Source organism: Apium graveolens, chromosome 2 (assembly GCF_009905375.1).
Source record: "Apium graveolens cultivar Ventura chromosome 2, ASM990537v1, whole genome shotgun sequence".
Classification (NCBI taxonomy): domain Eukaryota; kingdom Viridiplantae; phylum Streptophyta; class Magnoliopsida; order Apiales; family Apiaceae; genus Apium; species Apium graveolens.
In genome coordinates, this window is record NC_133648.1 from 259,107,492 (window position 1) to 259,133,053 (window position 25,562).

At 33.9% G+C, this 25,562-nt stretch overlaps 1 protein-coding gene across 2 annotated transcripts; it reads right to left on the reverse strand.

Annotated features, from left to right (window-relative positions):
• Positions 1 to 12,435: 12,435 nt before the first annotated feature.
• LOC141708404 (uncharacterized) lies at positions 12,436 to 13,773 on the reverse strand. 2 transcript variants are annotated; one of them, XM_074512019.1, is made up of 5 exons: positions 13,387 to 13,773; positions 13,254 to 13,290; positions 13,060 to 13,181; positions 12,906 to 12,969; positions 12,436 to 12,793 (listed from the first exon to the last, which is right to left on the reverse strand). In XM_074512019.1, exons 1-4 carry the CDS (start codon positions 13,630 to 13,632, stop codon positions 12,907 to 12,909), a joined length of 468 nt encoding a protein of 155 aa, XP_074368120.1. In that variant the 5' UTR covers positions 13,633 to 13,773; the 3' UTR covers positions 12,436 to 12,793; position 12,906. The 2 variants fall into 2 exon arrangements, with proteins under 2 accessions (XP_074368120.1, XP_074368119.1); XM_074512018.1 differs by having other exon boundaries at positions 12,436 to 12,790; positions 13,387 to 13,771.
• Between the last annotated feature and the right edge of the window lie 11,789 nt (positions 13,774 to 25,562).

Genomic DNA, 25,562 nt, shown 5'->3' on the forward strand with positions numbered 1-25,562 from the left:
GTTATTCTCATATATAGTGTTTTATAAAAAGCCTGGTTGGGATAATTATCCAAAACTGATATCAAATCGGATCATTATTACAGTTACTTAGCGGCTAAGTAACTAATTTAACGATCCAAAATGATCCAGAACGAACCAATATTCCATAAATATAAATAGCATATTTCTTATTTCATTTTATTCGTTTATTCATTTACAACCAGTAAAAATATAGTAATTACAGAGAAAAACCCTAAGAACAATATGTTCTTGAGAATCAAACGTATGAACAAAGGCGTTATCGAACTCCGATTCGGGCGTGCAACATATCAAAACGAAGCTCTCGAAATCTTCTTTCTGAATCAACCATTTGTTTTTGCCCAGAAATCAAGGTATTTTTCTGATTTAATTATTTAAATTCAATATAATTATGGATTAAAATATGAATTTTTGTTCTTGATGTTTTTGATATGATTTGATGACATAATCGTGTAGATAATATTTTTCTGGTCAATTTGGTATATTATATGTCAAAAACTGTGTTCAATAACATGTCCAAATTGATATTTGATTATCGAAATAATAAAATTAGGGTTTATATACTTTGAATGTTCTTAATTGATTTTAGGAACTTTTGATTTACTAAATCTGGGTTGAAATCACCTGCACCATCATGTAGATCGCGTAAGAATGAATTGATTCGTATATTAGATTATATTGTTTGATTCCTGAATCGATCTCGTCGGGAAATGGGTTGAACCGGCGGCATATTTTTCCGATCCCTTTTCCGATCGCTTTTCCGATCGATTTACTGGTTGGTTGAACAAGATATGAGCATGAATGAATTCCTGGCAATATACTCTACAACTCTGCACCTTGTCATGCTGTTCTGGGCAGGATTGGGCGTCGCCGGAAAAGCTCGGACCGCCGTTAATGGCGTCCGGCCGGCAATGCCGAGGGGGACGAGAAACTTACAGAACAGCCATTGTACTTTTCACAGACATACAGTTTAGTCCCTCATATTTTAAAATTCTATAAAAAAGGGATTGCTGTTTACTCTATTTTTTAAAAGCGATTTTTGTATTATTTTAAAAATTAATAAATTGTTTATTTAGTAATTTTAAAATTCAGAAAATTATTATAATTATTTATTTATTCAAAAATAAATCGAAATAATTTTATTAATTAATTTTAATTGGTTTTTAATCATTTTAATTGATCTATTAATTTATATTTAATTGATTAATTAATTTAATTAATTATTAAATAATTATAATTTATTTAATAATTTTATTTAATTATTTAAAATTGATTTAAAAATTTTGAAAAATAGTTTCGAGCTTCAAGTACTTCCGAACCTTTTTCAAGATATATTGCAAATATTTTCGAACTGTTTCATTATATGTCGTTATTATTCAAAATAACTCATGTTTTATACTACAAGCACTTTAAACTATTTAACCTTGAACTCTGATTCTTATTGATCTTGAGGCATAAGCCTTATTCTTCATAAACTATTGATTTTTGAATTCCCAGATACGAGCCATACACATACGATACTACTCCACAAATACATTTCTACCACATACTGATTCTGATATTGAATTTCTTAACATACCAACCCTTATTCCTTGTTTAACCGAAGACTAATTCTTGGAACCCTTGAACCCTTGGTCTTCTACTTTCTGATTTTTTCCTTGATTGAAAGCCAATCTTTTTGAATTCCTTGTTATACCTTCCTGGTATTGTGAATCACCCTATGCTTCAAGATAAATGTTGTTTATGATTCAGCTTATTGATTTACATTGGTTATCATTTTGAAATGTTTAGAATTGGATGGTTTTATAAATATGGACCAGATTCGTGGTCATAATAGGCCAATGCGTGCCTTGGATCCAGTATATAGAGCAAAGCTGGGAGCCTTGCTCGGGGTTAGTGCGTGACTGATCAGCAGCCTAACCTTGGTTTTTAAAATGAAAAGTGAATATCCAATTCTAATCGTTGCTTATTCAGAAACTAGATTCTTCTGAATCATTTCAGTTGGTAATTGTTTAACCTCGGTTATTGCTATTATTACTTGCTGAGCTAGTTAGCTCACTCTTGCAAATCTTTTTATGTTTTCAACAGTCGAAAATGAAATTGTTGGTAACGAGGATTCTCAGTCCAGTGTGCGAGCTAGGATTCCAGGTTAAGTCGGATCAAGCTAGCAGGAGCTTTATATTATAGATGAGTTATGCAAGATTGTAAGAACGATATCATTATCAGTTGTAAGTTGAACTAGTTGGGATTTGGTACGATGTAATAAAAGATAAAGTTGTGGCTTGTTTTTCTACTTTAACCTGTTGCGATCCGTGGTTGTGTACAGAAGGGTCAATGCATATAATACTTTATATATAGGTTTAAATATTCTGGTGTGTGATGTGAGCCCCAAACTTCTGACCCGGGTTTGGAGGGCGTCACAACTATACCATCTTTGAGCCATTCCCGATAGGGTTTGAGAAAAGGCACGGCACTTAATAGCGTCAGTCACGGGCTGCAACAACAGTGTATTAGAGAATGTCCTGACATGATTAGCGGGATCTCCAGTGCCATCATAAGCTTTGATAGTGGGCATCTTGAACTTCCTTGAGATATGGGCACTCATTATCTCTTCGGTGAATGGTGGAGTAGGATCATCAGGATTTCCTAGGGGAAGAAGATTGCTTGGACCAGCTCTTGGGATAATAGTTCTTCTTTGTGACGGACCGTCCAGGTCTATGATTGGAGGAGGATTCCTCCCCTTAGGTGGTAGTGGGGGTCTGGGGGCCTGATGCGCCTCTAAGTCACGCTTCAGCCTTTGAATCTCAGCCTCAGGAGCCCTGATTCTCTCCTGCACTTCTTGGGGATTCGTCCCTCGGGTGCTCCTGGGACGTTGGTTACCATCAGGCATCAGCTCTTTGCCAACACGTCTCCTTCTTGGGGAAACTTCATCATCTGAAGATTCAGAGTCTCTCTTAGTATAAGGACCAGAAAATTCCTGATCCTCCGGGATATGAGCCAAACCTTGTATGTAGGGGGTGTTTGCCCCCGTGCTTCACTCCGTCCAGCATGTCCACTTCCTTCAACCCCGGGGTAAAGGGGCATCCCATAAGAGGGGTTGATAAGTGGATTTTATATCCACTTGAAATGCTTCATTACAAGCTTAAATTGGTGTTTTGGACTCAAGTTGTTGGTATTTTGATGTATTTTTGTGTTATTATATTTCAGGTATCAGTTAAATAATGAAATGAGATTTTAAAGGTAATATGATGAAAAGTGATCATATTTGGAAGCCTAGGCCATTGTTAAGTTGTAGAGAATCTCGTTAGCTTCGCGTGGGTAGTTGAATCGCCTAATTCTGACGAGTAGAACTCAAGTTATGGCCAAAACAAGTTTCATCAGAATTTTTCCAGACTAGGTTACAAGCGTCCGCCTGCTGGAGGAGGCGCCCGCCTGCTGGTGGAGGCGGCCGCGCGCTGATGCGCGGCAGACTTCGCTGATATCTCTGAAAAAGCCTTTTTTGAGTGGAATTTGACGATTTTAAGGGTCCAGGTCCAATATGGGCGTATATATACTTAAAAAAAGGGGTTTTCATTATCTGGGAAGATTGGGATACGAAGGAGAAGAAGCAAAAAACAACTCCAAAAAAGAAGATCTTGTTTTCAACTTGTGATTCTTTGAATTAGTTGTAACTTTGGATGCTCGTTTTCATTCTTGTTGAACTAGATCTCGTTTATTCGTACTTTAATTAGTATTCAGTTTATTAAGACCTTGTTTATACCATGCTTTCATTGGAGCTCATGGTGACGATAAGTTCGATTATGAACTAATCGTTGTCATGGGATTCTAGCGAATTTACTTATGTATTTTAATAGTTAATTGTTTTGATATCTTGGTGTGTGATGATTGTATGATATCGTAGTATTGGTTGTGCTTATTCGTCTTATGTGTGTAGCTAACATATAAGATAGCGTGTTAATCTCTATTGAAGCGACAGTGAATATAGAGGTTTAGAACTTGCCATGCTAGCATAGGTTCATGTATTTATTATGCATGATTCATAGGTAAATTTAACCATCTTACTTGCCCTATGTAATCACGATATATAACTTGCGCATTAAACCGTTTTGTTTTTAATTCTTATAGACATATAAGGACTAAGCATAATTGGTGTCTATTCAACTTCTATCTCTTTTGTGGATGCTTGGTAGTAGGGTATTCGTACAACGAAAGTTGGCGTTTACTAGTTTCGTGTTATATGATTAGTGTCATCACCATTACATGCTAAGGTTAAGAACAATAAGGCTATTGAATGAAGTACTTAATGAAATTAGAATCCCATGTTTGTCATATATAGTACTTCAACCTCAATTCTCTTAGTTAATGTTATTTAGTATAATCTCTTAGTTTAATAAAAACCCAATTTGTTATTTGTCTTAGCATTGAGCGGTAACCATACATTGTTGCATAGGTGCATAAATTGAACTTAACCTAAACCAGTCTCTGTGGGAACGAATCTGATTTATATCTTATACTACTTGCGAACGCGTATACTTGCATGAATTTTAGCATGTGTTTTCGTCCTAACAAGTTTTTGGCGCCCTAACAATCATTCATATTTTTGCATGATTGTTCATTTAGGACATATTTGTTTATTTTTATGTGATTTCATATAGTTGCATTTGCATACATATTTAGCATGATCCCTTAAGATGAACTATGATATTTGATAAGTTGATGTTGATTTGAGTATGGTGATGGCGAATAGAGGGATGTTTAAGTCCTAATGTATTGATTTGCATGCCAGAAATAAATATTTTTACAAAGTCTTATAGGGTTGCTTTTGATCTAGATCATGATCATACTTGTTTATTGTTGAGATTTAATCACTTGGTTATATTTAGAATTTGTGATATTCTCGTAATGACGTAAAAACACTGTTTTTTTTATCTGGAGAAAAACTTGGATTTCATTGTTAGTTGTTGTAAGGCTAGGCGTCAAATGGATAGTAGCCGGCTCATAGTTTTATGAGTAGTCTAGGGTTGAATGAGATGGAGCGAAACGCACTCATTCAGAAATTATTAAAAAAAAAGAGAGAAAAAAAAGTATGTGTTTATGCATAATTGATCAAGAGTGAGCTCTTTAATACTCGAGTTATTAAGTTCTAGGGGACTTTGTGCCTAGCGACCTAAGGCTTTTATAGTCTGGGATCCGCTAACCTAACGCTCGCTACATGAGTATTATTGCATAAGTCTTTTGGGACCTCATTCATTGCACGGTCAAATAAGCATCTTTGTTATGTGTTCAATAATAGTGTGAATCCTTATATAACTCTAGTAGAAAGGAGGTGTTGTGAGTCATAATTTGTTTATTATCCATTCTGTTTATAAACTTTTGATTATTTCGATGATAGATAAGTTATGGTTATTGATCTAGTATCGAGAGATATCTGTTAAGCATTTCACACACGCATGTTTCTGGTTTGTGAGTTGGTTTGTGGGATTTATTCGAACTTTGTTTTAAGTCATTGCATTCTTAGAGGCATTGGCTTATTCATTTGGTTATGGTTATTCTGAGGGGATCCATTGCATTATCCTTTAGTTGCATTCACGTAGTTGCATTCATGCATTAGGTTTGTTTTGTAGTTTTGAGTCGGTTTATGCTTGAGGACAAGCATCGATACAAGTTTGGGGGTGTGATAAGTGGATTTTATATCCACTTGGAATGCTTCATTACAAGCTTAAATTGGTGTTTTGGACTCAAGTTGTTGGTATTTTGATGTGTTTTTGTGTTATTGCATTTCAGGTATCAGTTAAAAGAAGAAAGGAGATTTTAAAGGTAATATGATGAAAAGTGATCAGATTTGGAAGCCTAGGCCATTGTCAAGTTGTAGAGAATCTCGTTAGCTTCGCGTGGACAGTTGAATCGCCTAATTCTGACGAGTACAACTCAAGTTAAGGCCAAAACAAGATTCATCGGAATTTTTCCAGACAGGCTGCAGGCGCCCGCCCGCCTGCTAGTGGAGGCGGCCGCGTGCTGATGCGCGGCTGACTTCGCTGATTTTGCTGAAAAAACCTTTTTTGAGTGAAATTTGACGATTTTAAGGGTTCAGGTCCAATATGGGCGTATATATACTTAAAAAAAGGGTATTCATTATCCGGGAAGATTGGGATACCAAGGAGAAGACCTAGAAGCACAAAACAACTCCGAAAAAGAAGATCTTGTTTTCAACTTGTGATTCTTTGAATTAGTTATAACTTTGGATGTTCGTTTTCATTCTTGTTGAACCTAGATCTCGTTTATTCGTACTTTAATTAGTATTCAGTTTATTAAGACCTTGTTTATACCATGCTTTCATTGGAGCCCATGGTGACGATGAGTTCGATTATGAACTAATCGTTGTCATGGGATTCTAGCGGATTTACTTATGGATTTCAATAGTTAATTATTTTGATATGTTGGTGTGTGGTGATTGTATGATATCCTAGTATTGGTTGTGCTTATTCGTCTTATGTGCGTAGCTAACATATAAGATAGCGTGTTAATCTCTATTGAAGCGACAGTGAATATAGAGGTTTAGAACTTGCCATGCTAGCATAGGTTCATGTATTTGTTATGCATGATTCGTAGGTAATTTTAACCATCTTACTTGCCCTATGTAATCACGATAGATAACTTGCACATTAAATCGTTATGTTTTCAATTCTTATAGACATATAAGGACTAAGCATAATTGGTGTCTATTCAACTTATATCTCTTTTGTGGATGGCTTGGTAGTAGGGTATTCGTACAATGAAAGTTGGCATTTACTAGTTTCGTGTTATCTGATTAATGTCATCACCATTACATGCTAAGGTTAAGAACAATAAGGCTATTGAATGAAGTATTTAATGAAGTTAGAATCCCATGTTTGTCATATATAGTACTTCAACCTCAATTCTCTTAGTTAATGTTATTTAGTATAATCTCTTAGTTTAATAAAAACCCAATTTGTTATTTGTCTTAGCATTGAGCGATAACCATACATTGTTGCATAGGTGCATAAATTTACTTAACCTAAACCAGTCTCTGTGGGAACGAATCTGATTTATATCTTATACTACTTGTGAAACCGTATACTTGCGCGAATTTTAGCGCGTATTTTCGCCATAACTGGGGTTAGTGGTCACAATAGTTGAATACTAATACCCAACGGGTCGAGAATTCATAGGTGTATGTAGCTGTTAAAGTTGGGGATTCGTCCCTTGAGGAGCCGGGGGAATCATCCCTTGAGGTTGAGGTTCAGTTGCCCCTACCTGGGCTCCTCCTTGGGTGGCGGCATAGGTTGAATGCGGAGGTACTTCCATTGTTGATGAAATCGTTTGGGTCGTCCCCGCTGGTGTTCCTCCTTCAAGGGCGCTGCTTCCTCTCCGTGTTCTCGCCATGGTTGTTATCGTGTTTTCCCACAGACGGCGCCAAATGTTATGGATAAAGAACTAGGGTGTATTAACTGCTGTATTTATTACTAAGGTTCGGAAACTCAAGGCCTTTAATGGCTGCTCTCGTGTTTCGTAGCTTAACTCTGCCTTTACAAGATGCCTATGTATCTCTGTGAATTAGAGAATCAAGCCAAAAACGTAGTTCTGATTGATGGGGTGAGTCTCTTTATATAGATGTTGAGAGTCTTTGAATTGGACTAGGGTTAAGAGACTTGTTGAACAAGTTCTCAGACTTTGGATAGACTTTGGAGTCCTAGAATAGAGGAATCAGATTCCTAGTTGGTGTAGGTGCCATTGAGGCTATCTTTTATAGAATTACATCATCGTTAGGACTCATTTAATGAGCTGGTAATCCCCCTATTTATTAATTACGAAATTAATAAATAATCAGGATTTTGGGCCTCATTAATTGGACTTCGTTATTGGACCGTATCATGTCTATTTAATTCAACATTAACTATATTTCTAGGCTAATTTTAGGTCCATATCAATATCCAAAACACATTTACCCCCTCAGTGTTGCATTCATTACCTAACAATTATAATATGAATCAAATTTACACAAATTGAGATGAGACCTGGTCAACTTTTAACATAAAAAAAAATCACAGTTATAAATTATATAGTTAATACAATTCTACAAACAACAACTAAAATTTGTACATCATTTTTTCACCACCTTCAACTAATTTAGTATCTCTTTGAATATCAATCTCCCATTAATTTTAACTAACTTAATATTGCAGTAGTTTTTATTAATTTTAATGAGTAACACTATTACGGGTTGTTTGGTTCGAACTTTTCAGGTATAGGTTTTGGTCATTCCAAACTCATGCCTCATATTTGGTTCTTGGTCATTCCAAACTCATGCCTCATATTTGGTTCTGAATTTAATCCTCCAAATTTATACCTCAAACCACCGATGTGTATGGGGTTTTGATATCCTAGTAAGATCATCTCCAGTAACTTCTTAGTTCATTCCATAAATTTAATATAAAAAATTGGATCTTAATAATTTAAGACATCAATAGCTAATCGCACCTCCAACAACATGCCCTATATCCATTACTTATATAATATTTCACAATAAAAAGTATCATTATTGTAAAAAGTGAAGAAAGCGAAAAGAAAGAGAAATTGTTTTTTTTAATATGTATTATAAAATAAAGGTTAGAATATGAGAGAAGTTAGCTAAATGATAAGGAATTGTAAGAAGATCTCAGTGGATCTTATATGCTGTTGGAGCCATTTTTCCCCATATTCCTTATATTGTATTTTAAAATTTCAAATAGCTAAACTCTTGAAATTATTCTAAGGAGGTGGGTATGAAACATAGGTACGAGGAATCAAATACATTTTTCATTTTTTATACACTTTTGTGTAAATGTTTAACACAAAATTAAATCAATAAACTAAAACAACAACAAAATAGAATTTTATTATTTTTTGAATTAATAAAATTAATAAATTAAATATATTTAAATTAAATATATTCATTTGACCAATCAACCAAACATATGATATTAAGAATGGTACATCAATCCTATACTATCTTAACCCGATTTTCATTTGAATCGCATACCATTTCGCGAACCAAACGACCCCTTAAAAATTTCTAAAAATCAAAATTTTTCCGTCAATACAAAAGATACTATTATTTTTCTAAAAAAATTTAGTGGCCCTCGATAAAAAAAATTGTACCCCTAAATCTTTATTTTTTGTGGTGCGTGATTGGGCGGCATTTTTGCTTCTACTCAGGGTCGGTAATGCTCGTACTCAGGGTCCGTAATGTTGTTACCTAGTCTCGTGATCTTGTCTAGGTACTCTCGTATAACAATTTAAAAAAAAAACATAATTGTAGGATTACAGTAAAACCTCTATAATTTAATATAATTGAAATTGAAGAATTTTATTAATTTATAAATATTTTAACTAATTAATAAATGATTAATTAATATTTTATAGAGAGTTTTGTATATTAAACCAAACTAAATGTTAACTTTTCACCAAAACGAAAACATATCAATATATCAAATTTTAGATTTGGAGTTTGATTCCCTTCAATTATATAAGATATTTATCTAAATTAATTTTTTTGAATTTATTTCTTAAATTTTATCTGAACTCAATGCCCCCCACGAAGCTTGAGGAATTAATGTTTTTTTTTAGTCTTGTTGGATGTCTTTGATAGTTCCATTATATAATTGTGTATGTATGCCCCCCGCGCAACTGAAATTCAAGAAATCTTTACATACAAAAGTCTGTACATAATGTGTTGCATTCTCTGATTCTTCATACTTCATCTTCTTCATCATCATCATCATCATCATCTTATCTTGTATAAACTGCTTCTTGCTTTCATTCACCAAACAATCAAAGCCCATCTCAAACATTCTTGCTTTCTTGATTTTCATTATCTTGATAAATGGCTCTTCTGATCGATCTTGTTGTCGAAGATGGGCAAACAAGATACAAACTTCTGAGACTTATTGGACAATGGGGTCCTGCATTCACTCTCCCAGTTTACGAAGCAGCCATTCTTTCACCTCAAGACAACAACACTTATCTCTCATTCGTTGCATTCAAGATAATCAGCAACGCTCAAGAAGACTATTTCAACATGGCCTTTCAAGATGTTAAAACCTCTCAACTCTTTCAATATAAGTTCAACATTTTGCCATTTGTTACATCTTTTCAGGCTGATTTAGCAGGTGCTACCCTTTTCTGTATTGTCTTGCCTTATGATGCTGTTGTTACATCTCTTCGATCTTTACTATCATCGAGTCCAAGATTTTCTCAAGGTATGGATGAGAATATGATTGCACCGGTTCTTGAAAAGGCCTTACGTGGTCTTGATGCAATTCACAAAGATGGCAAACATCACACAAGAATCATAGCTGATACTGTCTTTTTTTATCCTGGAAAATCAACTGCCTATCTTGCTTATGCAGCGTCGCTGTATGAACGAACTAATCCAAATCTTGAAGATTTGAATTTCCTCCCTGTGAACAGAATGCTGGCATGGGGTTTAGCCCCTGAAGTTAAAGACGATGAATCATTGGAGTTTGTGGATGTTTACGAGACGGAGAAATCTGATATTTGGCTTATTGGAATGTTGGCTTTGGAATTAGCTTATGGGAGGATTTTAGTGGAGAATCGCAGAGAATTGCTTGACATTGCTAATTACATAAGTAACAACCTGGGAGGTTTGACGGATACCTGGGAGCAACTTAGAGAGTTTGCTAGAAGTACTGACCCATTAGAACTGCCAAATATATATGCAGTGGACCAGAATAGATTTAGTGAACGCTTTGGTGGCTTTGTGGCCAGGTGTCTTGATGCTAATCCAGAGAATAGGCCATCTGCAGAAGAGCTGCTTAATGTGCACTATTTCTTGAGGGAAAATGTAGCGAAAATGAAGACATTCAGTGGTATGGTGAAAGGAATAAATCCTCATGTAGCCCGATTTCTTGATCAAGATCTTCAAAAGAAACGGGGAACATCATCTAAGGAGAGTTATCATCTTTCGTTTCGTCACAAAGACATCACTTACACAATTTTGAGACCAGTTGGGACAGGGGGGCCTGAAGACAGCCTAACTGTTTATGAAGCTGTCACTACAACCGGATTTAATGATCCCTCTCCTCTACACGTAGCTTTCGTAATGGCCAAGAACATTGAAGGTCAGTTTTTTGCAGAAGCCATGAATAGTGTGGAGAAAAATACTTCATTCAATTATATCAATATTTTACCCTTAAACACACACTTCTGTAAACGCTTAAAAGGAATAGAAACACTTTGTATGGTGTTGCCATTTGATTCTCAAGTGTTGTCTCTCCGCTCAATCATTTCAACCCGCCTAAGATTTGCTAACGGGATTCCCCAAACCTGTATTGCGGTTGCTCTACTGTACACTGTATCAGCGCTCCACGTGCTCCACACTAGCCATGAAGATCATTTTGAAATCACTGCAGGTAACATCTTCTATCATATTGAAGATAAGTCCATCAAACTTGCATATGCAGCTTCATGTTATGAGCGGACTTATCCTGCTGAAGAATCTGGTGAGTGCCCAATAGACAGCTTGTTGTCGTGGGCAGAACCACCAGACTTCGATAACACAGAAGGAGATGACTTAATAATTGAATTCGACACATTTAAAGCTGATATTTGGTTTATTGGAATTGCGGCTTTGGAATTGGCTTATGGGAGAATCCGAGTGGCGAATCGCGAAGAACTGCTTAGAATTGCTAGCTACATAAGAAATGTGAGAAGGTTGCCTGATACATGGGAGGAACTTAGGATTGAAACTGCTGAAGCGGAGATTTGGGAAACCCATCCATATAGAAAATTCTTCAAGTTTCCCGAAGCTTTGGAGGAGCCACAAAGATTTGATAAAAGTTTTGGTAATTTTGTAGCATTGTGTCTGAATCCCGAACCCGATGACAGGCCATTCGCAAATGAGCTATTAGAAGATGATTTTCTGAGGAACATTCATGCAGAAGAAAGTATGGAAATCTTCAAGACCACGATGATCATGGGATACAGAAATTTAGATAAAAAGAAAGGTGTGGTTATTGGTTGATCTTAGCTAACTGGGAAAAGATATACTTCATTTACTAGGTTTGTAACAAAAAAAGTTTGCTGACAACATTTGTCTCTTTTGTAATTCAACTATGCAACAGTTCTCTCTCTTTTCACTCAATTTCTCAGTGATGCAATGTCTGTTTTCACTTATATGCTGTCTATAATGTTCAGGTTATCATTCTATATGCTAGCAACTATTGTGCATCACCTGGCTATATATTACCAGAAAAATGTATTAAGTTACTTTATAAGGTTTGTTACAGGAAAATAGATTTCATCCGAGCTGCACACACACACACACAAAACACCAGGCTAGTAAGATTTTATCTCTGTTTCATTGTCATTGTCGAGTACTGTATAAAGTACCGGAAATATCATAAAACAAGACACTAAGCATTCATTATTTTCATAAATTTTCTGTGTTTATTATTTTAGGTTTCATTAGATACTAAACTCTATGCACAACAAACCAACGGATAGGAAATGTTTTACAAAAAACTAGTTTGGAGCTGCAGGGACAAACAATACCATCCTAGTGCAGAATTAGCCTAATTTCATATCATCGTCTAATAGGTACTATTGGACTTTGATGCTCATGCATTGTGTCCCATTTGAGACTGCTTCAGCTTTTATTTCCATTGTTGTATCTTGCATAACTTGTATGATGTACAAATTTCCCGTCAAGAGGTAGTAGTATGTGTTCATATTCTCCAGTAGATTGCATGCTCTACTTGAATCAAACATAAGGAATGTATGATCTAGCTAGAATGCTCCACAACTCTAGGGAAAAAATTGAAATCTATTGACAGATACAAGTATTGTGGAAATTATTGCAAGAATACCTTAAAAATTTTCCGGGCTATCATCAAGTTGTTTCTCATCTTCTATATCTACCTCCAAGATTTCCTGTGGAAAGAAACAGAGAACAATAAATTGAAACTGCGAAGCACAGAAATAATGAGTAATTGAGGCGTTTGGGAGCTAGATGATTTATACCGGAATCCTCTGCTTCAAGTAATTACCAAGTCTTGCTAAAATTAAAGAACGTTCATGCCAAAACCGGCCCTTGAGACTAATCTTTACATATGGACCGTCCACTTCAGCTAATTCTGCCACTCCTGAAGTTGAATTTTGTTAACACAACTAGAAACACAAAACAGCATATACCTTAGTGTACAATAGTAAGTCACCTGTCATGCCAACTGAAGTGTCAAAGATATGTGAAAACTGCATTTACATTTTTACAAAAACTTTAGATAAAGACGTTCATCTACCAGTACTAGAAAAGTAAGAAGAAACAACATTAAGGGAAAGAGCGCATGCCTTTTCTCGTGCATCCAGCAGGACTTGCTTCACATTATCTTCCGATAAATCGAGTTCTTGAAGTGATGCTGAGATGCTCATGCAGCGCAGTGGTGGAGTAGCTGTCAAGTTAACTGATGACAATCTCCTGGTAGTATGTCTACCACTTGAAACTCCACTTAGCCTGAAACTATTTGCAAGCAAAGCTTTGGGATGTACTTGTGAGCTGGTATGGTAGTAGCAGTAGCTGCTGGGTAAAATGGACATTCTATTCTCTTCTATCTCTTCTCTTTACTAGTTGCTCTTTGTTCAAGTGATCGAACAAAAAGCTCAGTACTCACTTCCCCTGCTTATCCTTTCCTTTTTGCTTTTGTGGTCAACAACTCACTCACAATCTCACATCTTGTTTCTTGTCCCGTTTGGGTATGTTATAAATTTTATAAAATGCTTACTTTTTATAATTAAATAACATTTTTTTGGCTTTTTGGTTTCGATGATAACATCTATACTTTGATAATTAAAAAAATTAGATATAAAATTTGTTTGTCAATTAAAAGTTTTAGTGGAAGAATTGAAGCCCCTGCCAGCTTTATAATATCATAACTAGCATAATAACTTTTGTAGAGTTTTTTTTATGCATGAATTATAATATTTTTAGTTATTTTCTTATTTGTAAATGTTGTATAATGTCGAACGTATTTATTAATATGTATCATTTTCATACAAGACATTAATAAATTACACAACGTTTCCAATATAGCTCATTAAACAAAATATATATATATATATATATATATATTCATATTTGTGTTGTATAATTGTATATATTCAGCTGTATAATATCATAATTACTTTATTCTTGATTTACTTTTCTTTATTTCAATCTTGCTTTGGACAAAAAAAAGGATAAATAAAATTTTAGTTCTCAAACGAATAATTCACATTTTTACAATAAACTGTAGTCTTCTGTTTTTTATTGTAGTACTTCCTTACATAAGATGAATATGATATATGTTACTAACAAAGGTTTATATGTTTATATGCACTATATAATATAAAAGATTAAAAAGAAATTAAAATGATTACAGTTCAGAAAGTAAACTATGTTGAATTCTCCTGGCTAATTTGTTACTCTCTTTTTCCTAATAAATTCTTAATATTTGAAATAGAGTATTCGATACGTAATTTTAAAACTATTATCTACTATAATTATATAAATTATTTTACAAACTTTTTTGTGAAAATAAAAGTTAAATATTCAATTTTTTATTAAAAATAAATTATAAAACTATATTTTAAAATAACATAATACGTGTCTAACTCTTCATTTCAAATATTAGCCACCTACTGGACGAGAAAACATATGATTAGTTTTAACAATGAAACATATGTGTGCTAAAATGATACTATTGTGTTTTGGGAATATACAGTTCTAGAAAGCGAATGAAAGTTTGCTAACAAATCAGTCGTTCTACAACTCTTGAAGGATTTAGACGAGTCGTTCTAGAACTCTAAAGTCTCAGAAAGCCTGTTCACGAGGTTATGAGAGTGGATCCGCCGATCAGGCGCGCTTATTTTTAAAATATTAATTTGCTCTTGTGTTCATAATTAATTATATGAATTTTGAGATAACACGAACTTAAACTGAGGCGAATTTGAGTCCTTTGCAGCTTATATAGGGTTAAAAATGGGGCGGAATTAGAGATGCATAAAATGCCCACCGGGCCGGGTTTTGACCTGGTCTTAAAAAGCCCGGGTCGGGCTTTTCGGGCTTTGACTTTGACCGGGCCGGGCTTTCCGGAAATGTCAAAGCCCGTTTGGACCCTCGAGGCGGGTCTAGCTGGGCTTTTTTTCGGGCCGGATCGGATCGGGCCGGGTTTTTTTCTAATTTAAATCGGATCGAGTATTATTAGAGATTCCGAAAAATACATGTTTTAACAACTAGATTATCGTAAAAATGTATTAATTTATATGAAATATTTTATGAAAACATTACTTCGTTGAAAACATTTAAGTTCGGCAAAAAATAAACATGTTTATATAATATATTTTATCATTGTTATAACAATGATATCCAAATATTCATAACAATGATATCCAAATATATATAGTATACTTATTATATCTTCTTTCATTATTTATGCAACGAGGTATATAAATAATATTATTAATCACAAATATGTAAATATATATGTGTTTAAAGTATTATTTATATTTATAATAAATGTGAATTTATAAATATATAAGAAAATATATTAGAATAATCAGATTATAACCGGGCTTTTTCGGGCTTTTAATCGGGTCGGGCCGGGTCGAAGCCCGGGCTTTTAATCGGGCCGGGTCGGGCTTTTAATCGGGCCGGGCCGGGCCGGGTTTTGCCTAAAATTATAGGGCCCGTCGAGGCCCGAAGCCCGGGCCGGGCTTTGACCGGGCCGGGCTTGACCGGGCTTTGACCGGATCGGGCCGGGCCAGATTTTCGGGCCAGGGCTTTTTGTGCATCTCTAGGCGGAATAGGGCGGGTTGGGGCGGTAATTTCAAATCTTATACCGCTCTGTAAAAACAATATTTATCCCATCCCCGCCCCGTTCTACTTGTGAATCTCTTCTATATATAGTAGCAGACCATTGAGTTAAAAATGGCGAGACTTTTATACTCAGTGAAATGATGGATTTGCCCCTATATCTACTATAAATAAAAAAATGTTATTGGCGGGAATCGAATCACGATCAACCCATTAGTTCTCATACTACAATATTGTTAGAATATATATATATATTATATGATATATATTAGGGTATTTTCGGTATTATTTTTCTATATAAGTTCGGACATGTATTATAAATTCTGTGTTGATTGTAATAATGTTTTACGTTTGTATTATATCTCTAAAGTTAACATGGTATCAAGAGCTTAGTTTCGAGTTATCGTGGAAGTTTAGTTGAATCATTAAAATAGATAGAGTTACGTTACAACAACAAAAATTTCTAGAAAATTCGCAGAAAATTTTCTGCACAGATCAACCAACTTGTTTTTACGATTCCCGGAGTTTCAACCGTTGGATCATCCTGAAATTTTAACCACATCTTTTTTGTATCGGTATCTAAATTTTGAACGGTGAAGATCGTATTTGGAGCTCCAGAAATCGATCTTTTTTATGGTTACTGCAATGCCCTCCAGACCCGGGGTATAAGTCTGGGGGTTACTAGCTAATCACCAAACTTGTACAATCTGAATAAAAATAATAATGAAATATATCTAAACCCCTTTAGCACTAACCAGGATCTTTTTAGGTTGAAGTGTGAAAACAAGAACCCATTAACTACTTTATTACAAACCAAATTTGAATCCTTACAAACTCTCTTTATTACAAACCATTGTCTAATCAGTTTTAAACTAAGTTTATCTTTTATTCAAACACACACACTAACTATCTACACTCCACCTGTTCGGGCAACTCAAAACTTTCTTCCTGGATTGGGATCAACACCTTGGGTATGAAAGGATCCCGCGGCTTGTCCCGCTTCTTTACTACTCGAGTCCTGATAGGTTTCATGTTCCTTCTTAACTTAAAACAATAAGGTGAATAACAACAAAAATGAGTGAGCCAAAAATTGCTCAACAAGTCCGCAAATATAAACAGTGTTAAAAAAGTTTAAATTAATCGGTAATCTGGGTACATCTGCAAAGACATAACCCCACAAGAGTAGAAAGAAGGCCACTATTGGCGAATACAAACGAACTAAACTGGACACAAGTTTGCATCTATACCTTGCTGATCAACCAGGATACAGTGCATATCTATATCTCCCTATATAGATCCAGTCAGGCACCCAGACTCTACGGCCCATCTCAAGGATCCGATTATGTCCCGGTCCTTAGGATCAAGTAAACTTAATCCCAAAACATTATTATCCAGTTCATGGACTAGCAACTGGAACAATCAGTATGCTTTGATATATTCTAATCACCAAAATATACCAATGTGTATGTGTAACAATTGGAATATGAATAAGGAATTCAAAGAAAAAGGAGAAACCAAGAATCGAAATGAAATATGAACAAGAGAATAACAAGTGTGTATCAGTGTTTATGAATAAAAAATCAAAAGAGTGCAAGCGTGATATGAATCTAAAGAAATATCACTATTCTGAAATTAGAATAGGGGAAAAACTTGCCTTCTACGTGACTCACTCCAGATATGTCACCTTTGTCCATCACTGGATCAATCTTCCTTGTTAGCTTGGCTTTTGCTAGAGAAATGGACTGATTTAGTCATTTCATACTTCAATTGCGTCTCAAACTGACTTCACGCTGTTCCTATTGTCTACCCATGCGCTTATTATTGACTCGTTTATCATTTATTAACAAACAAGACTCGATTAACCACATAATACACATAAGCACATAAGCCACATAATCATTTTTATGGTTAAAATAATTTTTAGAATCAAAATCGACTCGCTGTTTGCTTAACCGATCATTATCTAACTCGTTTCCTATTTTTTCAGGATTTATCGGATTCGTCTCTGCTCGCAATTCGGCTTATAATCAAATTAATATCAAGGGTTAACTAGTTACTAGAAGAAATTAGGTTTTAATATTATTTTTAATGAAAATAATTCATTTTTCCGAGTCAAAGGGTTTTCGTTTCGCTCGAATCGGACTAACGGTCCAATTAATATCAATTAAATACGGATAAATCAATTTATTATTCAATATAAATAATTATTACTAAAAATAATTTTCCTATAATTTTTGGAATTAAAATAAATTTATTATGATTTATTGAAAATTATTTGATTAATTATCAAAATAATTAACCATTTTTAAATAATTAATAAATAATAAATAAATAAATAATAATTAAGAAAATAATTAAAACTGATTTTTAGAAAATATTTCAGAATTATTTATAATATAAATCAATTAATTAATTAATTAATCAATTTATAAAATAAATAAATCTGATTTTTATAATTAATAAAAAAAGTCCAGAAACAGTTGTCAGAAAATGAATTCTGACAAAAACAGATCAAAATCGGGTTTTAATCCGGGTTTGAATCCGGGTAAACAGGTCACCAAGAACCCAGAATCCAGTGACAATCCGGTCACCGGAAAATTTTCCGGCCACTTTAACTCAGGCCATTACAGGGATGATTTGGGCTGTTTCTGGGTGGGTTTTCACTCAATATCAACACAGCAACCTCAGGCTGCCATCAACCACAACACACGATCCTAGAATCGTGTTCTCCGACCAAAACTCAAGAAACTCCGGTGAAATTCTGCAGTTTCCGACGAAGTCGATATCATGCCAAACCACGAACTGTTTGTGCTCGTTTTTACGTGGAATCGATTGCAAATTAAGTTTTAAACACATATCAACTATCAATATAACTTAATAACCCCTGGAACAGGATTCCGGTCACAACCGACTTAAAAATCCGGCCAAATTCCGATTTGCTAAAATCGTACATCAAAAATTACATTTTATAGTGCAAATCAAAGCTAACAACATGTACAATCAAAGCCCTAAACTTTCAAGAACCAAATATTCATAAAAATTACGGAGTTATGATTTGAAAATTAAGCATAAACCCTAATCATCGTGAATCACTATCCCGGTATCATTTATTCAATTAAACACCATGAATTGACTGTAAATCACATCAGAAAGCTATATTAGTCATCAAAACATCATAATAACCCTAGAATCAAAAAGCCCTAATTCAAACATAAACCCTAGAAATCGAAAATCAAAAACAACGAATTAAAACATGAAATTGATGCTAAAAACAGAAAGAACAGATGAAAACCTTCGATTTGGATACTTGAATCACTTGATTTGATGCAGTAATCTGTCCAAAATCACCGATTAAATTCCTGACCCGAATTTGTTCTTCCCGACCCGTTTTCAGAGAATTTTATGATTTTTCAGCATTTTAATTAATTAATTTATAATAATTAGGCTATTTATAGTAGTAAATTTAGTACTCCTAATTAAAATTAAGGCCCTAATTCTACATCTTTTAAAATTAATTGGCCCCTAATTTTATAATTTTTGAGTATTAAAATTTAATTTATAAATATTATATATATATATTACATATATGCCAAAATTTTCCAAAAATTGTGATAATGCAAAAATACAAAGAAATGGTATAAATGAAAGTCCTATAATTTTATAAAAATAAAAATGTGATTTTTGTGGGGTTTTTAACACCCAATGGGGCCCGGAAAAGTCATTTTTCGTGAAACGAGAAAATTTGTAAAATACCTAGATGTTCAGAATAATGCGATGGTACAAGCCGTTTGATGAAAAATAAGGCCCATTATTTTATTTGAAATATCAGCTATAAAATCATGATTCGGGTCGTATAACTTTTGATATGAAAGCTATAAATGCAAAATAAAATATCTGAAAAATACCCTGAAAATACCTGGACGATACAAAATGCACGTAACACATAGCAATTAGTGTTTTACAGCTAATTACATATAAATGACACATTAACACACATAATTTATTATAAATATGATATAATACAGACGTAATTCTTCCCAGGCATTACAGTTACAATAGGTTATTGTTTACTTTTAATTCATTCTTTTCATCGTTGTTGATCTTGTAATTTGGGTTATTTGATTGATTGGATTTTGTAGTACTCGATTATTGTGATGTTACAATTGTATTAATTGATTTATCTGCTTGAGATTTGATATTAGTTTTGGATTTGCAATCGAAATTGAAATTGGTTTCGATCTACTTTCGGATTCGATTTTGGATTGGAATTGGTTATTTGAGTTTGGATTTGATTTCGGGTTTGGTTTCTTGATTGAAATTGGATACAGTTTAAATTTGGTTAATTGGTTATTTGAGTTTGGATTTGATTTCGGTTTTGGTTTCTAGATTGAATTTGGATACAGTTTGAATTTAGTTTCAGCAATATCTTGACATGTATGTCTCTTCATTAACAGGTCTTTTGTCAACTGGTACTTCAAGTTTATATTCTTCTCTATGGATTCTGGATTCAGGTGCATCCCATCACATGTCTCCTCATTGGTCGTCTTTCGTTTCAATTTCTGATGATTCATCTTTATCCATCATGACTGCTGATGGCACTCCTATGTCATTACGAGGTGTTGATTCTGTAGTTACCCCAACGGTATCTCTCTTTGATGTTTATTATATTCTGGATCTCAAATTAAATCTTGTTTCAGTTAGTCAATTATGTGAATCTGGTTACTTGGTTTCTTTTTCTTTTACTACTTGTTATGTTATGGATCCTAGATCTCAAAAAGTAATTGGGAAAGGTCGTAAGCAGGGAGGACTTTATGTTTTGGATGAACTCAATGTATTTGTTGTGGGAACTCCTAGTGTTGATTTATCATCCTTTCGTTTGAGTGATTTTTCTTTTGACTTCTACATATGGCATGCTCGTTTAGGTCATGTTTCTCAATCTCGTTTACAATTTTAGTTTCAACTGGAGCCTTGGGACAACTAAAAACTCATGATATTTCTGACTGTAGCGGTTGTAAATTAGAGAAATTCGCTGTTTTACCTTTTCATAAGAGTGTTATGTATTCTCTGGCTCCGTTTGATACCGTGCATTCTGATGTGTGGGGACTTTCTCCTATTCCCACAAAAGGAGGATCTAGATATTATGTTTCGTTTATTGATGATTTCACTGGTTATGCGTGGATTTATCTTATGAAGCGTAGGTCTGATTTTTTAGATATTTTTAAAGATTTTAGAGCTCATATAAAAACTCAACATAAAGCTGTCATTATATGTTTTCGTTGTGATTTGGGAGGTGAATACAACTCTAATGCTTTTTGTCGCTTGCTTGCTTCTGATGGGACTATACGTCAAACCTCATGTACTGACACTCCTCAACAGAACGGTGTTGCTGAAAGAAAACATCGTCATCTTGTTGAAACAACTCGCTCATTTTTGTTGTTGGCTGATGTTCCAAGTATATTTTGGGGTGAAGCACTTCTTACTGATGTTTATGTGATTAACCGAATTCCAACTGCTCAAAATTCTGGTTTGTCACCTTTTGAGAAATTATATGATGCCTGATTATGCTTCCTTGTGTGTCTTTGGTTGTACCTGCTTTGTTCTTAAACCCCGGGTTGAGCGTAGTAAATTGTCTGCTAAATCTGCTTTATGTGTATTTTTGGGTTATGGTGTTACCCAGAAAGGATATCGTTGTTTTGACCCGGTCAGTGAAAAATTGTATGTTCCTCGGCATGTTTACTTTTTGGAGCATATTCCGTTTTTCTTTGTTCTTGCTAGTTCGCATCACAAGAAGAGCTTATTCGAATTGATCCTTTTGATACAAATATTGAGGATGCTTCAACCACAAATTCTAATACTTCAGTTCCGGAGTCATCTACATCTCAAACTCCCACATCTCCACCAACTTCTACATCTACATCTCGGACTCCAACATCTTCGACTTCTTCACCTGCTTCTACAACCAGTCAATCATCACCAAAGATTTTAGATTCTCCTCTCACTCAATCGTCTACTGAAAGTTCAACTCCTCCGCCAGTTCTCCAGTCTACTCGCATATGTAAGTCCACCCAACTGCCCGATTTTGCTTATTCATCTTATTCCCCATATTTTGCTTCATTCCTTACTTCTGTTCACCATTTGTCTGAGCCTGCATCATATAGAGAGGCTGTTCATGATCCTCTATGGCAGAATGCTATGGCCGAGGAATTTACTGCTTTACATCAAACTGATACATGGGATTTAGTCCCATTGCCTCCAGGAAAACATATAATTGGTTGTCGTTGGGTATATAAAATTAAGACAAAAGCTGATGGATCCGTTGAACGTTATAAGGCTCGACTTGTTGCTAAAGGTTACTCTCAATAGTATGGCTTGGACTATGAAGGAACATTTGTGCCTGTTACAAAGATGACAATTGTTCGTACTTTGATTGCGGTGTCTTCTGTTCGAAAGTGGAAAATATTTCAGATGGATGTTAAGAATGCATTCTTGTATGGTGATCTCCACGAGGAAGTTTACATGACACCTCCTCCAGGACTTCCGCATCAACCAAGTTATGTCTGCAGACTTCGTAAATCTATTTATGGTCTTCGTCAATCATCTCGTTGTTGGTTTGAGAAGTTTTCTACGGTGCTTTATTCACTTGGTTTTCGTCCTAGTAATCAAGATTCTGCTCTTTTTGTACGATCTACGAGTGCTGGTCGTATCTTATTTTCTTTCAAAGGTTGATGTCATCGTTTTTCTACTATCCCGTATATGTCGATGATATGATTATTATTGGTGATGATTGTGATGGTATTGAGTCATTGAAACGTGAGTTGGCTCGTTGTTTTGCTATGAAATATTTGGGTTTGCTCCGTTACTTTTTGGGAATTAAAGTTGCTAGCTCACCAAAGGGGTATCTTTTGTGTCAATCTAAGTACATTGCTGATTTGCTTGATCGTGCACGTCTTACTGATAACAAGACCGTGGAAACTCCTTTAGAGATGAATGCTAGATATTCTCCATCAGATGGTCTTCCCTTAGCAGATCCTACTTTATATCGTACGATTGTTGGTAGTCTTGTTTATCTCACTGTTACTCGTCCGGATATTGCACATGTTGTTCATATAGTTAGTCAATTTGTCGCTTTTCCAACTACCGTACATTGGGCTGCAGTTCTTCGCATTCTCAGGTATCTTCATAGGACTCAGTTTTAGAGTCTTTTGTTTCCTTCTAACTCATTATTAGAGTTGCGTGCTTATAGTGATGCCGATTGGGCTGGTGATCCCCAGGATCGTAAATCCACAACTGGGTTTTGTATTTTTCTTGGTGATTCTCTTATTTCATGGAAGATTAAGAAACAAGATGTTGTTTCGAGATCGTCTTCAGAACCTGAGTATCATGCCATGGCTTCCACTACTTGTGAGATTGTTTGGTTACGTCGCTTACTTGCAGATTTGGGTGTTAGCCTTCCTAGTTCCACCCCATTATATTGTGATAATAAGAGTGCAATTCATATTGCACGTAATTCGGTATTTCATGAGCATACTAAACATATTGAGATTAATTGTCATCTTACTCGCCATCATCTACTGCAAGACACTATCTCATTGCGTTTTGTTCCTTCTTCACTGCAGATTGCTGATATTTTTACAAAAGCTCACTCTATTTCGCGATTTCGTTTCTTGTCTGACAAACTCTCAATACTCATTGTTGCAACATCGTGAGTTTGAGGGGGATGTTAGAATATATATATATATATATTTATATTTATTATTATATTATATATATTAGGGTATTTTCGGTATTTAGCTTATATTGTTTTTCCATATAAGTTCGAACATGTATTATAAATTTTGTGTTGATTGTAATAATGTTTTATATCCGTATTATATCTCTAAAGTTAACAAATATCACTATGCTATTATGTCTTTAACATTTTTGATCAAATACTAAATATATATGTGTCGCTAAAAAGAAAAAATTTAGTTTTCTATTGCAATTTATGAAACTTTTTGTCATGTTTTTCCTTATATATAATAGATAAAGTTAGTTATATACATTTCTAAATAATTAAAGTTGTAATTAAGATAATACTTTTGATCAATATTTAACATGTAAAGAAAGTCATTATATGAAATATATAAATAAATTAAGACATAACATATATTTAATAAATAATATAATATAATTTTAAATAACCTTCTTATGAAAATCTACGATATTATATATAAGAATTAATTAACAATGTTAAATAATCATGTTCACAGTAATACGAAAAATAAATAAATAAAATTTATAATGCGTGTTTATTCAATAAAAATTAGAAAATATATGTAATATAATTTTAAGAAAAAAGAGAATAGTAAATTTTAGTCATTTGACCAAATTGACCGCAAAAAATCAAATAAGTCAACAATCATGAAATAAATAGAGTAGTGTTAGATGTACACATAATTCATAAATTTATTCGATTTTTGATTTAGATCAATATATTTAGGCTTATTTCGAACTTAGCATCAGACTCTACTCATTTAAAAAAAAATTGATCGTTTTGCACAACTGTATCAGAACTCGATCGAGTTGAAGTGCATTTTCAATTAGCAGATTTAGAAATTTTGTTTATTGGATCGATGCGAATGTTAAATCAATGAAATAAGGTGTTTGTAACATTTTACATCCACATAAATTAATGTGTTCGAGACCTTTATAATACCAAGTTATAAATAATATATGTAAAAAGTGCAAGATTGATTTATTGTGATTTAGTATGGATTTGACCCAATTTATGAAAATTACTCACTATTTTGTTCACATTATCGCACGATGGGTAAAGTTACAGGCATTGTACTTAACTTTTTTTTTGCCATATACCACTTTTTTAAAATAAAATATATAGTAATATCAAAATTTAAATTATGTGTAATTAATTTTTTAGTACAGGCGAATTCTTAAATAACAAATTTGATATTCTAATTTATATTCATACAGAATCAAAAAAAGATGTTAATTTTTTCCTTACAATAAAAAAATCTAGCAATTAAGTAATTTGAAAAATGAATTGAATTCAACGATTTTAGATAGTACCCTTATTAAAAAATATAAATTGTAAATTATCTTATATAATTTAAATTATATATAAATTTAAAAGTTTTTGAATAATACAGATAACTTATTGCAATTGTTTAATTTGGTATGAAACTATTCATGTTATTACAAATTTATTTTTATATTTGAAATTATAATGTATAAATGGAACTTATATACATATAAAAATATATAATTTAATTCGATTTATTTTATATTAAAAATGAAAAGTAAGTATATTGATCACATATGTTTTTGCCTTAGAAACAATCCTAAGTTGCGCCTCGTAACCCCCTGGGAGACCACATGCTACTAGGTGCATGTTTGAGTTAGTTTCTATTCTCATTTCTTCCGTATTGTTCCTATTAGGTCAAGACCAACTCTGATACTTAGTTTTTTGAGCCATACTTTAAAGTACTTGCTCCTACTAGGTAATAGAATGACTATGGTGACTCCTACTACAAGTTAATGTCACTTTGACTTAGTTCTTGTAGAGCTCTTTAACCGCTAAACTGTCCCATCTTCCAGTCTTCTCTCTGAGTATTCGTATAAACCATATAACCTTCATATTCAGATACGAATCCTCACTTAACAGCTCTTCTAATGATAA